The sequence below is a fragment of the Athene noctua genome, unplaced genomic scaffold (genome assembly GCF_965140245.1).
Source record: "Athene noctua unplaced genomic scaffold, bAthNoc1.hap1.1 HAP1_HAP1_scaffold_667, whole genome shotgun sequence".
Classification (NCBI taxonomy): Eukaryota; Metazoa; Chordata; class Aves; order Strigiformes; family Strigidae; genus Athene; species Athene noctua.
Window position 1 is genome coordinate 13,196 of NW_027438101.1, and position 18,421 is coordinate 31,616.

General features: G+C 39.6%; 1 protein-coding gene across 1 annotated transcript in view; it reads right to left on the reverse strand.

The window, feature by feature from the left end:
• The window catches only part of LOC141955808 (cytosolic phospholipase A2-like), a gene marked incomplete at its 3' end in the record, with an annotated part of 30,326 nt that extends 12,264 nt beyond the window's left edge, over nt 1-18,062 (reverse strand). Inside the window, exons 1-5 of the mRNA XM_074895343.1 lie at nt 18,045-18,062; nt 17,747-17,847; nt 12,102-12,200; nt 11,821-11,942; nt 4,729-4,810 (exon numbers count right to left, since the gene is read on the reverse strand). Of these exons, the coding sequence (XP_074751444.1) occupies nt 4,729-4,810; nt 11,821-11,853 (115 nt within the window). The remainder of the gene's footprint in view (nt 1-4,728; nt 4,811-11,820; nt 11,943-12,101; nt 12,201-17,746; nt 17,848-18,044) is intronic.
• Between the last annotated feature and the right edge of the window lie 359 nt (nt 18,063-18,421).

Here is an 18,421-nt window from a genome sequence, read left to right on the forward strand (position 1 = left end):
AAGAACCAGAGTTTACAAGCATTTCTCTTCCAGGATGCTGCAGTTTGTAATTCTGGTCTTTTTCTATAACTCCCTGTACTGCTGTGGAAGTAAGCAAAAGGCTTAACAGTGTGGTGTGCTATCTGGAGTAGATTCAACACTAAATATCCACAGTGAATATATGTATTCACTGGACTGTAGGCAAAGTCTTTTCCAAAAGCTCCAGTCAGAGGAATGATTTTACAAGGTTTATTGACCCCTGCAACCAGCAGAAAGCTAAGCAGTTAAGATAATTAAATCCTCACCCAAGAACATGCAGATTTTGAGATATTCCTTGTATTGGGTTTATGTGGCAGGTTTTGGGCAGCAGGGGGAGTAGGGGGGCTGCAGGGATGGTACCAGAAGATGCCCCATGTCAGACAGAGCCAGTTTTAGCTGGCTCCAAGCTGGACCAGCTGCTAGCCAAGGCCAAGCCCAGCAGCAGCACTGGTGGCACATCTGTGATAACATACTTAAGCAAGCATAAAAAACACGGCACAGTAGCTGTGAGAAAGGAAGGAGAAAACATCAGAGAAACAACTATGCAGATACGATCAGTGAGGGGGAGGAGGTATTCCAGGTGCCAGAGTAGAGATCCCCCCATAGCGACGCAGGCTGGCCCCTGCAGCCCATGGAGGACCACGGTGGAGCAGAGATCCACACAGCAGCCCATGGAGAATCCCATACTGGAGCAGATAGGTGAGCCTGAAGGAAGCTGCAGCCTGTGTAGAGCCCAAGCAGGAACAGATTTTCTAGCAGGAACTGTGGCCCGTGAGGCAACCATGCTGGAGCAGAATGCTCCTGAAGGACTATACCCTATGGAAAGGGCCCATGCTGGAGCAGTTCTCTAAGGACTTCAGTCCATGGGAGGGACCCACCTTGGAGAAGGTCATGAAGGACTTACGTGTGTGAAGAAGGAGGAGTGGCAGAGACAGTACATTATGAACTGACTGTAACACTCCCTCCTCATCCCCCTGAATTGCTTGGGGGGACGTCTGGAGTGAAGTTGAGCCTGGGAAGAGGGAGATGTATGGTGGAAGGTGGTTTTAGTTTTATTTCTAACTATCATACTCTTCTACAGTTAATGGGCAATAAATTAATTTCCTCAAATTGAGTCAGGTTTGCCTGTGGCAGTAACAGGTAAGTGAGCTCCTTATCCCCATCTTGACCCATGCAAGCTTTCATTGTATTTTCTCTCCCAATCCTGTTGATGGAGGGGAGTGATAGAGCATCTTGATGGGCACCCGGCAGCCAGCCAAGATCAACCCACCACACATCTGCAGTTGCTCATCTCATAGCAGCTGAGCACAACTATTAGAGCAGCAGTCACTAAAACAGAATTTAAATCTTTTGTAAAGATAGATCTGCAATGATTGGATGTTAATAGGGTAGTATCTAGAGTGTGAGAGTCACCTTGAAAGGGACCATAAAACTAAAACAAGTAAAATCAGTAAAGGAAGTACTCCTACACAAAGACAAAAGTAAATGGGCAGGTACCTGAAATAAGAAGAGATCTGAATGAACTCCTGGGAAAGAGGGAGTCTGCTCACAAAATATTTTTTTCTTCTCCCCTCCCAAACATCCTGGGTCATATGTTCTTACAGTAATTCTCATCATCGCCACACACATAGTCACAGAATGACAAACTGGTGTAAATAGACTAACTTCCTTCATAAATGAAAAGCATTTGCATGAAATCTTTCTGTGATGCAATTATTGCCACTTTGGTTTATTTTGATGTGCTTTATCAGTGAGAAACAAAAGGAGCTACTGCACCTTAGATACTCAGATCCTGGTATGACCCAGATTCAGATTTGATTGCTTGTCTTTTGTAGAGTGATCTGACAAAGTTTTAAAGCTTACAGAGACAATGGAAAACCTCAGCCAAATAAAATAAAAGGAGAGGGCTGGAAGCTATCCTAGCTGCAGCTTGCTCTGTTGTTCCAGCCAGATCAGCCAGGAGACTAAAAATATGTCTTGAATCAGTAGCGCTGTGTGTGTGAACTGTTCACTCAAGGAAACACATTGCCTATGGAAGTTACAGTGTAGTGGGCACCTACTACCTAGTTTTAAGGATGACACAACTGTTTATGCTCTCCATTAATGACGAGCTCAAGAAATCTTGAAAAACTTGCTTAAAATACTCCGTATCTCTGCAGCCTAGGCTTGAGAAGACAGAAGTGTGGATAATTCTGCCAGAGAAGTCAGGCCCTCCATGCCCACCCACAGACTTGGGGCACCATGCACACTAGACCTCTCATCTAAAGCTCCTTGAGCAGAGGTAGACCTCAAACCCCTGAGATGAAAAATATCACACAAACAGAAAAATTATAAGCACTTCCACATATTTAATAAACTTAGATTTAGTCAGATCTTTCATAGCTATTCCAGAAAGTCTTGGAAAGACTGATTTGGAAAAAATAGCAAAACATTATACAAAGTCTTTCATGTTCCCCAGGACTTCCATCACCACCACAATGTAAAGTTATCTCTCTTGTCCACACAGAAGTCACCATCTACATGAACTGAAGCAACAACAACAGAATAAATTAAGAGAAAAACACAGAAGAGTCAACAGCTTGGTAGTGTCCATCATGGGACAGCAACAATAAGGTACCCACCACAACCAAGGCATCTCATATTATGTATCACAGCCACCCTCCCTGGTAGTCAATCCTACCCTTGAGATCAGAAACCCAATGTAGAAGTTCAGAAATTCCTTCAACAAGTTATCGTTTTGTCAAATCAAATGAAAAAGAAAATACATATATATATATATATATATATACACACATATTGGCGGGCACAATCAATTATAAAGACCCTTCACCACTCACAGTTTCATGCAGCTTTCTTAAATAATGAACATGATTACAGATTCGATCAAATAGCTTCCAGGCTCCTGCACACCAAGCTTTGTATATACATGGGAAATAAAAATATTTTTCATTTTCACAAAACAAAACCAGAAGCAGCAATCTGTTTTTTTCACTCTGAAGGCATTGCCAGGACTCCAAGAACAAGCCCCAGGAACTGAGAAGATCACTCAGAGATGCCCCAGACTGCAGGTGCCTCAGGCTATGGAGCACTCCTAGATGCCTCAGACAGGAAACCAAGCAGGTTTCAGTGGCCCATGAGCATAGTTGAGGAGGTTTTATCAAAATAAAAAGTTCTTCCTGAGTAGCTTTTTGGTTTTGATGATTTGATAAGAGTTTTGTCTGAAAAAAATTCCAATTACCCAATTACATAATAATATTAAAAAATCCATATACCCCATTAAATCCAAAATCCAATTATATTGATAGTATTTAGAATTTATACTACAGGACCATACTTGTCCTGGGAGGGGAGAAATAATGCCATGGTCTTTCAGCTTTCTTCACCCTTTCCACACTCCCTTTAATATATCATGGGGTCCCCATTTCAATCCCCTTTCTTCCCTTCTCATGTTCCCCACACTGTCGCATGACAGAGACCTCTGTGTCTGAGAACACGTGTCTTTCCATTTAACCCATCTTACACACACAGATCTGTGGGCCCCTTGTTCTACTCTTCACAGCACTTTGCCTGAGGTCTTGTTATATAAAGACCCTGTCAGAGGCCACTGGGATAACATCCCACTGCATCTTCTCTGTGTGCTCCTTTCCTTCACTTCACAGTAGATGCTAAACAGATTCCCAATTCCTTCTTCTCCCCTTCTGCCCGGGCTCCCCTCTCTCCCTTCATACTTGGGGCTCTTGAACATTCTCATCCCCACTGTCCCTCCCTCTTACCCCCAAGTTATTATCAACAGTAGACACTAAATTTGAAAAAAAACCCTGTTAACTGACTGAAGCAAAGCTGTGTGTCAGAGCAGCTTGCTGTAGTTTGATCTGAAAGCAGTTACCAGGAACATGCTGGGAGAGAAACAATTGCAAATCAAATGAGCCTGATGAGAGAGCAAGAGTAGGCACCACACACATCCTCCCAGCCCCAGCCTGCAAGTCTTAGGTGGGCTATGCAATGCTCTACATGAAGCACCAGGGAAAGGAAGAGACAACCTGACACCAAAACAGTCATCAACAAGGAAGCGGGAATATTCTTTTTACAGATTCAGCTAATATATTATTCTCTCCCTCTTCCCTTCCCTAATTGCAGACAAGAGTTTTCATGGGTCATTCTTCCTAGTGGTTTCCTGTTCAGCTAGTAAGCCCAAAGGCTCAGCAGCCCAACAGAAAGGGGAAGAAGTGTTGGTGTCTTATATAGCTCTCCACCATGAGATCTGCTTATACGGTTTGGATTTTTTTTTTTCTTTTTTTCTTTTTACCGCATTGACGCAGCAGAGCTCTGGGCTTCTTTCTTTTTTATGTGTTCTCACCACCAAACCACAACCTTTTGAAGATACAGCAATTGCCAGTTTCACTATACTCAGAACAGCACTTCCAACTAAGCCAAAAAACTAAGTGTAGGTGTTGTTTGCTTGTAGGCAAATTGTTTACAACTCACTCAGCTTTTCTGAATCAATGGAAAGAAGGAGCAGCAAATCTGCTTTCTGAGGTAGAGTGAGTAATGAAATGGGTACGTTGCCCGAACTTTAACAAGCAAGACAAAAAAAAAAACCAAAAACAACCCCAACCAACCCACTAACAATCATTTAATGCATGACAAACTTGATGTTTGTGGCAACAGTCTCCTATAAGAGAGAGACAAAATAGAAAGAGAAATACTCACGCATGTCACCAATCGCTCCTTTTGTGACATTTGTGGCTTTCCTTACTGTCACAGTGAATATGTGTGAATATTGGTGTTCCACCTGGAAGTCAAAGAGTTAGAGGTGATTAAGCTCCAGAAACAAAAAAACACTTAGCAAAATAGGTTTCATTTTGTCCAAAAACTGAGAGAGAGAAATCACCCAGTCAAAATGTAAGTGAAACTCATACTGGATAGAGCATCTTAAAGCTGAACTGCACCCTGTAGCTTTACTGAAAGGTCAGACCTTCTACTGGGGTTGCTTGATTTTCCTGCAGCCACACCTACTAATCTCAATAAATAACACTCCTCCTCTCTACAGAACCTGCTTTAAGGCATTTAGTCAGTCAGAGATAACTTGGTACGGTAAGAAAAAAAAAAAAAAATAAAAAGCGGGCTATTTTACAGTGTGCTTGCCTTTGTAATTACCTTCCCCCAGTAAAAAGGATGGGTGCAATTATTTCAAAGTATATGTTCTGGAACAGATACATGCATACTGCACACGCAAGAGATATAGTTAGCAATGCGTGGAATATACCTTTTCAGTATACATCAATATTCAAAGTGCAAGTGAACTTAATATAATGCAGATAAGTTGAAAAGAAAGATGTTAAAACATTCACAAGAAGATTTCATGCAGTTTCTGGAGCTTCCTGTTTCCTGCAAGTCCAAGCACACAGCAGGAGATGGCTTTCTAAGAGCAGGTCTGTCCTGAACAACCGGAGAAGTTAAAAAAGACATGAAATTAAGAAACAAAAGTAAACACTTTAATGAAAAGAGGTCAGTAACTCACATCTATTGTTACTTTACCTACACAGCTGTGAGTTTGACCAACCTACTAAATACCATTACGAGAATCACCACTGCACGCTGCAAGGCACACAACATTGGCCTTTACAGGGACACAGTACAGAGCTTGTGGGTGAGTTTTATGTATTAGAGCCAGGATCAGCTCTCACACAATTGTCTCTCAGCACTTACATCTACATTGCTATCTGGAAGCCAGTCTTAAGACACTCAAGCTGCCTGACTACCGACAGTGCCTAGACATTGACTCACACACAAGTACAATCTGGAGGGCACCAGCTTGCTCTCCTGCAACAGAAACTGGGGCACTGGGAGGGGACCCCCTCACACCTGAGCTCTGTCTCTACAAAGAGTATCAGGTCCAAGCTGCCTGACTTGTACAGCTCAAGCCGCTGTATCAGAAGCATCCCTTCCACAGGACTGCAGGGCCTGGCATATACAGTGGTACACCCCTACCTCAGGTTTCCATTTCTAGAACTGTTACAGTGATATTTTCTATCTTATCCTAACCACCCACTAACTTTGTGAAATACATTAAAATAAACACTGCATATTGGTCATCGGCACCAAAACAAATAACTAAATATATCTTACAACATATTCCATTTAGAAGAAAAAGGGGGAAGTAGCAAAATCAGGGAATTCACTGAAGTTTATTTAAAATGGTAGACAATACACTTGATATGAGAGATCAGACACCCTTATTCAGGCTGTGCCTGGTGCTCTCTTGCTATGTTTTCATCAGGATACCCTCCCCCTTTTTTTTTTTAATGCTTTTAAAGGAACAAACAGATCAGGCAACAAAACCCTTCAACCCATACATAGCTTAGTTTTTAAGCAACACATGCCTCCATTTAAGCTACTGCTGCTTCAACTGCCAGACTTTATAAGGGCCTTCAGGTGGTTCTCATAGCTATTTCAGAACTGGTTGTTTCAGCCAAGCCTCATTATTTCACATCTACAACATGTTTACACCCAAAGACTAGAACCAAATTGGAGTTCTCTAATACAGATAAACGATAACAAAAAAAGAAATACAGTGTCTTATAGGTTATATATCATTTTCTCAAAAAAAAGAAAAAAGCCAAAACCAGTCTTCTAAAGACAGCAGAAATGGCTTGTGAATGCGTAAGTAACAGTTGAGTCAGGATGCATTATAAAACCAACACAAATGATACCAACACAAACTCCTCCACAAGTCTATAGTCTAGAGGTCTTCAAAGGCATAGATGCATCACATGGCAAAGCATCCAGGAGAAAATGCACACAGTGATACTGAGGGTATGACTTCACTGCAGACACTGGCTGATCCAGATGCTGAATTGTTGCATCTTTATTAAGGCTATAATCACCCACATGTTGTGACAACTGCTGGAGGCTCACTTCATGATAGTCTGCCCAGTAAAGTAAATTTCAACTCTGTAATTTTTCCCCTGTAAGCTGTAGGAGTTGTCTGGTTCAAAGAACAAGCTATCAGGCAGGGGGAAAACCATGGCAATGTAAACTATTACCTTACAAGTGGTATACTGAAATAGTCATTGCACAGCAAGTGGTTCACCAACCACAGTAAAAATGGAATCCAGACTCTAACTGATTCTCCCAAGCAGGACCGTTAACTCACTTCAAAAGTATCAAACACAAGAGAAAGGGTTTAGATGTGAGACTTGAAAGCTGTTAAGAAGCAACACCTATTTAACAGCCTGCCTTGTGCTGACATGAAGACACACCAATGATTTCATGACATCCATCACCTCTGGCACCACAGCTTCCAAGAATGAACGGATGGCTGGGAAGAAGGATGGGAGTTCTCCCTGAACAAGCTTCTGCCTCTGCCACATGGAAAAAAAAAAGTCGAGAGTTTTCCATCACAGCAGGGTAAACAGGGATTTTAGTGGTTATCTGGAAACAACTGGTACTACTGGGTACACAGCTACATAAAGTTCCCCCAGCTCTGTCATTTACCCTGCTTCAAGAGTCTTTACAAGCTGTGAATCTCCAGAAAACAATGGCTCTCACTGTTTCTTGTTTTCAGCTTGCTTCTTGAGAGTGCTCAAAGCTGTTTTATCAGTGTGTGCCACCTTCACATGCATGTCAGTTCACTGAAGGGTCGGTTTCACAATGCTGCTCATAGTTTGCTCACACAGACTGATGTAGTTCCTTTGTCATATACAACCTTATAATTAAGAGAAACTGCCCAACATGCAAACACATCACCCTTCTCCTTATTCTTAGCTGTTAAGAAAGAGCCTGTCCTCACTAGACACCACAAATCAGACATGACTGAATGTTTAGCAACAAAGAGGAGGATGGAGTTACAATTAAGTTGCAGGTATGGGACATGGGCATGCCAGATTTAGTTCTCAGCTGCTATGTGGAACTCGTGTGCAAGTCTGGTGCCCCGGAGTCCTGGCTGTAAAATGGAGATAAGACAAGACGCTCACTGACAAAAAACACTTCAGTAAAGTAATTCTCTTGCATCACCTTGTCACGCTCCTGAAACTCATAGGCCTAAATAAAATGCCTACCATCAAAACAAGGCCAAACCACCACTTACTGGTGTAGTCTCATTACAAAGAGATCATCACTATTTTCTCTTAAGTCCATAACTAACTGTTTTGCTAATCTATCACGAGAACTGCTTTTAAGTGACTTAAGCAGCAAACCTCGTCATTCCAGATGTTGTTCTACCAAGAAAGTTAAGTTTGGTTTAAGATCTGGTATCCTCTGAAATGAATGAGAGTACACAGAAGTCTGGCAAAACAGAAAAACATTATCTTCTTTCCCCACGCCTCACCCAAAATAACACACTGAGGCTTATAATTATAGTTATTAGTATTTAGCCATAATCACATGCCTGGAAAAAATCTGAAACTACTAAAATAAACAATCTCCCTCTTAATAAAAAAAATAAATAAATACAGAGATACACACAGGAAGCTCAAAAGTCTAGATCTTTTATCACCTCAAAATAAACGTTTTTCATGCAACTTAAGAGAAATCAGAAGTTAAGGCAATTTTCCATTTAGGATCCAGTTTCTAAGGTTATTAGAAGGCCTAAATGTCCGTATTAACAGCTAGCACAACTTTCAGCTTATTTTGGCTAGTTTTTGGGAAGACTTGAGTTCTAAAGAAGTTAGACGCCCCCTGAAGATACCACAAGAAATGTATTGACTTTGAATACCTTTATAAATCCAGTCCTTGCTAGTTTAGATGACTAAGCTGCATTTTCTCAAGTGACTTATTTTCACCTTAAGTCTTGATAAAATCTGTACATTGCCAACTCCTCAATTCTGAAAAATAGATGATGGCATATAAATCACTTAAATGTTGCAACACTGAGTGGAGCAACACCTGCATACCTTTAAAAAAATCTAAGCCAGGTTAAAAATTTCAGAAGATCACAATTAACTCAGAAACCTAAATCCTGCCATCCAAAGTGACCTAGCTTTATATATGTGTTTTATTTCACTTCTTTCTCCAGAAATTTAGAGAAGAGAACAAAAAAAATAGTTTTCAACATGCCCTCTATGAACATGGGTTTCCTGAATTACAGAAACTCCTGTGGACAGTATTCACTCTACTGGTTCAACCCACGAGGTTTTCCAAGTATCCTGCACAGCCATGGCTCAGTATGTCCTGTTCTCACATCAAAGATCTCCATCTCTTCTACTCCTCCTCATGACTCCTCTGTTCCTCTCCCACCTTCAACTGCCTTTTTTCCTCCCAGTAAAATTTTCCTAATTATCTGTTTCCTCTATTTTACATATCATTGCATTTGTATGGACATAAACACCATTACCTTCCCACTACAGAACTGAGAAACAGAACAACATGCTAAGATCTCCTGTAACACAATCGGGTTTTACCTGTAAACTTTCTGCATTTACTGAGAAAGCAAGGGATTTGCATGCATTGACTATAATATTTTTTATATCCCAGAATGCTGAGTCACAAAATGTAAATCAATCAGGAGATACGCTTGCAGACAAAATATCAATCAGGAAGCTCTAGTATAGACAGATTATATAGTAAGTATTTACTATTATACTTTTACTTCCTTAAAATTAAGGACACTTGAGCTGACTATTGGGCTGGACAAATGAAAATGTTTGCCTGTTCTCTTAGGTAACAGATTTTCATAAAGTCTAATGCTCTTCTTTCATGGGGTATTACAATTAAGACAAACATTTGTGCAAACACATATACAAATTTTATCTTGAAGTGATTTTTCTCATTGTTATAATGCTTATCCCCCATATCAATGTAACTGAAGATGTATTACACATCATATTTCTTTATTCTCCAAATCCAAAAGCATTTTTGGTAGTCATTTCTGTCTGTACCTGCAGTAACTTTGTGAATGCCTTATTTTATTCCTCTTTCATAAAATGTTGAAACACCCCCCCCCCCCCCAAAAAAAAAAAAAAAGAGATCAAAGAACACATAATCATTAACAGAAGGACTTTTGGAAAATGCAGATTTTTGAGTCTTTTAATGCCAAATGTCATTAAAAATTCAAGACTTTTTAAATTGATATTAGCCTGCTGCCCTTGACTGTTTTAAGTTTTAGTAAAATATCCCATGCAATTTCATTTTTCAAATTAAGAAACCTGAAAGATATCCATTCACTTTTCAAGAAATTATAGGATCAGCTCTTGCATTAACAATGTTCCCTCCTACATTAGAAACATTCCCACAGCAGCTGTTCAGCACTGCCAGAGGACTGTAACTAGGTATACTTCTAAGGCTCCATTTTGTCCATTATATATACATATATTGGTATCAAAAACGATCTTTTATGCAAATGTTTCAATGAAGTATTACTCAGTGCCTCAGAGACCTCTCCCAAAAGGTACAGAACAGATCAAGCATTCCATCCAGGAGAGGGCACTGATGTAGAAAGGAGCAAGTTAGCGTTTAACACTGTTAAATACAGACATCAGCCTGAAACCTGTCTTTACAGCAGCGTTCACAGAACTAGAGTGAGTAAAAGACAAGTTTGACATCTGCTGGCTGCAAATTCATGTAAAGGATGTGACTGCGTGGGGTAGAAACCACATAATTGATAAGAGATCATTTCAAGGAAGCATAGGCTGTATTTTTAGCCATGTACAAGTTCAACATTATGACAAGCGTATAGTAACTCTCCGAGTACATCGTGAAATACTGGGACTGTTACAAAAAGTGCTTGATATGAACACACCCAGCTTGTTTCAAGGTTTCAGTTTGAGTGGGAATTGCAATTTCAGTGTTTACTTTGGAAAGTCACTCAAGCAAAGATATGTATGAATATTACAGCTGAAAGCCAGCGTCAACAAGCTGCTAAGCTGCTCCAACAGCTTGCCATCCAAAGGGCAGGTTTTCTCCCATTTCCCTTCTCCTCCTTCCCTTGCTCCCCCTTCTCTACTTACACAGGTTGTGCTCTCATGGTTGTACCCCTCCTTTGGACCAGCTCAGACAGCAGAGAACTAATCTTTTGCAGTGAACCGATTTCCTGTCAATTCAGCAAGGTCAGTTGGCTCACTTCAGTCACATGCATCTGATAGCTGGTACAAGGAATGCAGCAGGAACACAGGAATAAAGCAGGGAAAAAGGAGCAGGAGCTTTTGGTAGCAGTATATTGTTGAGTGGCACAGATCATTTCACTGATACCTACAGTTTGCAAGCTGTATTTTGAAGATTCTCTTTGAATTAACATCACTGATACACACTAGTTTAAGATCTAAATATCCAAAATTGCTGATTTATCCTGCTATCCATACTGATGAAAAGGCAAAAGAGTTATTCTGTAACTAGAATTGTACAAGAACAACTGAATTATATGGGAGAATTGTTCTCTAAGAGACACATGATACTACTTTCGTAGACCACAGTTCAGTTTGACAATCAGTGTGCGGAAAACCTTTATCAAATAGTCAATTACAGTCACTTTGATGAAACACTTTGAATGGGCAAGTCCATTAGAATGGTACTCTACGATGATGTACCCGTGAGGTTATTAAGAGCCCATATTCCATTTTGATTTACACATGAGAAAAAAAAAATATTACACTCAAAGCTTTGACATGTTTTTGAAAAGCTAACTTGTATCTTTCAAACTTCATTCAAATAAATTTCTGAAGATGTTTGCTCTCAGCACACTCACCATTTCTTTAAAGAAATAACTAACGCTGTGTGCTTATTTAGAGTAACTTCTAGTAAGACACATTATAGAAGACAGTATATATTATACAAGATGGTCTACACAGAAGATTCAAAGATACTTACCACAATGTGTTGATAAGGATCTATGACAGACATTTTGCCTTTCTGTTCAAGACAACTGAATTCAACACAGAAGAGGCTTCTGACTGTTTCAAAGCAGAGGTTCAGTATGACAGATCCTTTAGCTATTAAATAATGAAAAAAATATAATTAATTCTTATGTTCCTTTAAAACTATATTTTGTAACACAGCAAATTAGTTCCTCCACTTTAAGAGGGTTTCCACAATTTGTTTACCAAGAACTTAATTTCATATAAACTATCGAAGTATAGATGTTTACTTGCCTGAACTAGGGAAATTTCTTCTGCTTATTTCCTCTACCTCAGGGTTAGAGCACGAAACAAATATCTTGAATTCCAGTCATTCAAGTGTTTCTAGCAGCTCTACAGATAAACAAAAGAATAGAGCAATTACATTCAACCATTATGTACATTCAAATGTATATGCTCCCATGCATTACAATCCTAGTTAAAAAATATAAAATAAAAAATCAGTGCTTAGTTAATAGCTTTTTTATTGCAGTGACAAATTCTGGGTTCCCATGCTTTGCTTCTAAACTGAGATGCTCGCATGGTCAGGACAGGACAGAGACAAAGTTCCCCTTCGTATCCTCCTCTCTGTTCAAGGATGTGTCATGCACTCACCACCAAGGGACATGAATTTTAGAACTGAAGCGCCAGTTGGAGAGCACTAACATAACAGTCAGCAACTTGCACCAGACAACTGCAACCCTCCATCGTAAGGGTCTGTTTAGCCACTTTAACACAGCTTTTCATACCACTTTCACTTTGAAAATTTTTTCAACAAACAGCAAATTCCCCAAAGTTGCATGCAACTGCACCTAAGGAAATAACAAAACCCAATTTTCAGCATCTAATCCACAGCAACAGCACAGGAGAGTTCATTTGGCAGCTGCTCATTCAACACTAAACGAAGCAGCAATAATGCCCTCTGTAAACCTGGGAAGGGAATTCCAGCTGAAGCTGTGCGTAACCTCCCTGGCCACCCCAGTTGCCTAGAGATTCGTAAGAGGCTTTCATGGGCAAATTGCAAACAAGCTGCCAGGATTTAAGCAGCTTCTTCATAGGCCACTGTCTTCTGAACACTAAAGATTTCTACTGAAATCAGGGGCCACCAGAGACCTTACACTTCAGAACTGTCTCCAACCATCAAAATAAAATATACTAAAAAGGATATTCCTTTCTGCATCTGTAAACAAACATGAAAACTGCTGGACAGGATCAGTTCTCAGATTCAGCTGTATCACCGTCAGACCTGAACCATCAGCAGAAGCTTCAGACTGAAAAGAAAAAAAGCACCATGTGGGGCTTGGTCTCAAGGATAGTTCCTAGTCCTCAATTTTGAAAGAGCAGAATAAGCCCTAGAGAATGATGATTTATGTCACTCCCAAACCCTTGCTCTCAAGCAATAATGGGCAGGCATTTCCATAAAAATTTTGTTTCATTATGATCACTAAAACATTATGATATCTATTCTTTAATCCTGTCAGTCCTAACAACAGCTTGAGGCTAGAAATTAGTCTGGTTTTATTTTTTTGTTTAATTTAAGGAAGTCTGAATAAAAAAAGACTTTAACATACATTCAGTTCATAGTTTTCATTCGAGGCAGCTCAATGCCAGGGCAACAGGAACAAGCCATCTTTATCACAGAAAGCAAGTAGCTTTACAGACTTAAAGGAAAATCTCTAACACACAAATCCACCATTGCTTCTTGTACTGCAGCAATAATTGCAAAGACTTATTTTTATTAAAATTCTATCAGCCAAATTCAGCAGTGGCATAAACAGGCAGATGGGTGGGAAGTAACACTGTTTATAGACGTATTGTATAGCTGTTTTATTACAGTCAAGTTAAGTAGGATCCAAGCTAAAATAAAACTAGGACATTGGAGAACCTGGTAAACAAGACCTGCCCTATCAGTTTTGGAGGAACTGTGGCAAACTTCAAAGGCAATCAAGAAAACAGAACAGTGAGGGCTATTCAACCACTGTAATAAAGAGGAAATTTGTAAGTCATAAAACAGAAAATACACTGTTTCCCCTAACTGCACATTCAACTACCAACAAGTTACCATCCTCATTTTGAGAAGATACACGAAACCAAGCTGAGGATACTGGTCTATCTGCAGAAATAAAGAAATGGGTTAGGCCTAGGATGAGAAGCCTGGTTCAAGTTATTTGTCTAGAATCCTAGAGGCAGAGTTCCAGTTCTCCAGATCATCACTCAAATGGTTGACTAGCTTAGACATGAGATCATTCTTGCTCTTCCTATAACCCCCTGCCTCATTTATTTCAACATCTGGAGTAAACACATTTGTGATCCTGCAAACAACAGTCTCTTTGACTACAGAGCCATAATGAATCCCCAAGCACCGTCTGTCCTCCATGTTGAATGAGGCAAGCATCATGCAGACAGACAAATATGCAATAACGTAATTAACAACCGTATCACAAACATACAGGCAAAAATTGAAAGCTAAGTATATACAGGCAGAGTCTCTGAATAGGGAGAAAAGACCCAGGGAGCAAGTTGACCCTGATGTGATAGGCAAAGCCTAATTCCCTGGTTTCCCATACAGCACCACCTAACAACATGACAGATGCCAGCCCTAGTCGTGACAGTATTACTCCAAATTGGAGCTCTTGGTTTGCCATCTTAATCACAGTCCTTCAGAATGTGATAAACAGAGGCAGGTGTCTTTGGGTGGTATCCAGTGCCATTTCAGACATGAGAATGTACCTGAGGCACCCTGGGGCTGCAGATGGACAGGTATCAAGAAGACAGCAAGACATCTTAACTGGTAGTAGACATCTATGTTTAAGTGACTTGAATACTTCTGTCTTTTACAGTGGATTTAATTCAAATCAGAATTACATGACCCTCATATAATTACACCACACCCTTTGCAAGCTTGCACTACATTATAAATGGAGTTTGGGTTAAGCACACCAATATATTTCTACACCTAAAATCTTAGTGTGGCAGAGAAGACAAAATACAGAAGCTGTCTATTATGCTCATCAGGAGCTGCAAAGAAAGTCTTGAAGAACGTTTACTTCAAACATCTGCACTGAGCAGTGATCCCAAAATTATCTCACTTAACACTGTCACTATATACTGTCCATCCCACAAAGCCTAATGGAAAAATCATCAACTAATTAATCACAAGCACATACAAAGAACTGAACTCGCATTGAAGCTGGCGGCAGGCCAATCCTTGACAGACTGCAGGGGAAGTAGTGCCTCTAAGCAGATCTTCAAGGACACTTTAATATTATTAACATGTATTGTTTCGTTTCCCTGATTTCGGGTGGTATCGCATCGTCTGTGAACTGTGCTGTTCCCAGGGCTGATAGCATCCCTTCCCAAAGGACTAGCAAAGCACCTCACAGGCAGTGCCTCAAAGCATATATTCTGTCAGTTCTTACAGTATCATCAGAATTAACTAAACTGGCCAGACCGATTAACGATCTATTTCTTGCTCTTCTATGGACAATCTGTAAACCTGGACATTTCTCAAAGCCCATAGCAAACACAGCCTCTTGAACAGGCCACAGTTTAGCTTGGTCATATAACACAGACACAGCTTTCTGCTAAATTCCTAAATCTTACTTCCACCCAAAAGTGAACTCTACTTTTGTCGGCCAAAGAGCATTTAATTGTCAGGCACAGTTTCAGGCACCAAAAGTAGGAAGCTATTAGTGGATAGGTGGATCGCTGTTTAAATCAAGACTCTTCTGTGGTCTTAGCTCATTTTCCCTTGAGGTGACAGACTGAAACATCTAAGGGATTACTGTCTCTACAGACAAACAATAACAGAGCGATTTCCACAAAAAGAAGTTGCACACACAGAGAGAGATTATTACTGGAACATTTTCACTCTCAGTGTTGACCCAGTAAATTCCTACAGATAATTCAGTTTTACAGGATATGTTGAAAAAAAAAAGGACAAGAAGAATGATGAGATTTTCCCATTTCATGCTGAGTATAAGCTTACTCCATTGTTAGTCTCACTAAGCACAAAAGCTCTTAAAATGAGTAAAGGCCAACACAGTATGCATCCTCACCATGCAAAATATACCTCAGAATTGTACGATCATAAAAGGGAGATTGTTTATATCAAGGTGGACAATTCTTCTTAAGAATCAAAGACATGGACAATTAAAAAAAGAAGTGATTAAGCGTGACTCACCGGTAGAGTCATTAATGCTCAATCTAATATGATAAGAGTAAGGGGCACAGAATAAGCTAAGTATTGACTCAGGCTTTTGGTATGAATGTCACCATCCATTTTTATCAAATCAGATTACAGAATTTTATTTGGTTACAGATTGATCCTGTGATGTATAACAGAAATAACAAATAATCTGTTTCTACATGATTCTGCCTTGCATCCTGGAAAATCACTGTAATGTTATTTCTTAATTTAGGTCTTCCCACACAAGAAATAAGGTTTCCCTCTTACTCTGTGTAAAGCCCCCATCAACTCCATTTTCATCACAAATGAAAAACTATATGCTTTGCTGACATGCAATGACTGTTCTACCCATGCATTGCTAAGAGACCATGGGTAGAAGGAAGGATTTTGAGCAGAAAAGGAAAAAGTTCGACCTCTGTGTCACATTTTTGGAGGATGCTCTGGGGTGAAGTCTGGCAAGGAAGTTGACACAGCATAAATAGCTGGACAGGAGATTTTAAGATTGGGAAACCACATTTGACTTCCTCTTAAAGATGACGTAACAGATGAAAAGATTGTGAATCTCTTTTTGAAAGATGATCTGTCAGCCTGCAAGCAATTACTGAAACTACAGGTGACAGAGTAACTAAGATTTCCTTTCAGTGAGGGAGAGTGCTATAAAATACCCTAGCAGGGCTGAAACTCTGGAAACATTGCAGAAGTCTTGAGCAAGGTAACTTTACACCTTATCTAGTGCTGAAGGCTACTTCAGTGGCCAAAAGCGAGGAAGACAGAAGCGGTGAAATAATCAGGCCAGTCCTCTACATACAAAGCCCAGCACCTCCTGGAGAACTCCATGTTACAGTAACCTCCCGTAACAGGAGGCAAGACTTGGTGAGTCAGGGAGAATCAGACATGCTCCCACAATAAACTTAAACTGGATTTAATCCAGGAGAAAAAAAAAAAATCCCTATCTTACATTCTGCAAGGAATGACCTTATCAACAGGAATATTTAAGAGGCTGGAAGCATTTCTGCCTGAATAACTGCCCCTTTTTCATGTCAGTCAGGGAAGTTCCCAGTACATTTCCTATCCAACCAAATACTATATTTTCACCATGAACACTAACTACAGGCCTGAAGGAAGAGGCAACTGATTCAGGGCATGATGGCTCATCTTACAATTATACTGCTTACGCAAAGGAGAGTTAACAAGAAACACTCGGTGCAGCAGTTTGCAAGAGGTTATGAGAAAAAGCCATGTCATCATACATGATTTTACTGTATGTCAACTTCACAGAATTATTAGAAAGTGGAACTGAGTAAATTCAAAGTAAGGAGTTAATGCATTCTGAGAATGAAAGAGTTCCTTAAGTTAATAACTTCACATAACTTTTCTCCAATGTTTTTTATTTCACTTCAATTGAAATTGCACTAGGAATAAAAAACAGCCTTGAATGTAAAAATTATTAGGATATATTCCCCATAAAATACAATTACAGTACACTAGTCAAGCCCACCTATTATTTAAATAATTTCAAGATGATTATCTATGCAGACTACTTGTTATATGCATTGCAATTAAGAAAAAAATTGTTATATGTACACTGCAATTAAGAAAAAAAGCAAGGCTCAAAATTGCCCAACATTTCTGTACATTAGGGTTTTGGAATTTAGATATTCCACAATAAACTTTATATGTAGGACAGTTATTCATTTAAGGGTATTCTTACTTTTGGAAGCCAAATTTTTGACAGCAGAGACCAAAACCTCACACTTCAAGGTAATGGGTACCCCAAGTACTTTGTATATTTGAGATGTCAAGCCAGGCTCTCTGAAATGAAAAAACTCAATACCACTAGCAGCTTTAAAAGTGTTGCCAAAATACAAACAAATAATAACTTCTAAAACTAAATTATATACATCTTAAGTGCCACACCTGACTGGACAGAGTTATTTGCTGAATATACTCCTTTAAAACTTAGGTGAAGGAAAAAAAAAGAAAAAAACTCCCCTGCATTTCATTCTTACCTGGATCTTTGACAAAACTTTCCATTTCCTCTACTGTGCTGCAGTGTGCTGATCAAGAGTTGTTAACTGCCAAAACCTCCAGGAACCCCCTTTAAGAAGCCTCACTAGTACTGTGGAAGTAACAGTTGCTGAATGGTTTAGGATGCCAGATTTAGATTCCTAAGATCTCAGTCCAAATCCCTCACTCTCCCTTGGCGACAATAGGGATGTCATCCAACTCTGAAAATTTCTGGGCCAATGCCTTTTAAAAATTTTATTAAAATAATGAGTTTGATTCTTACATATCTAACTTATCTACACTTTCATTCTGTCTGTTGCTTCCCTGCTACAGGATAGGGATGGATTAAAATAAAAAAACTTGATGGAAAATATTAGAA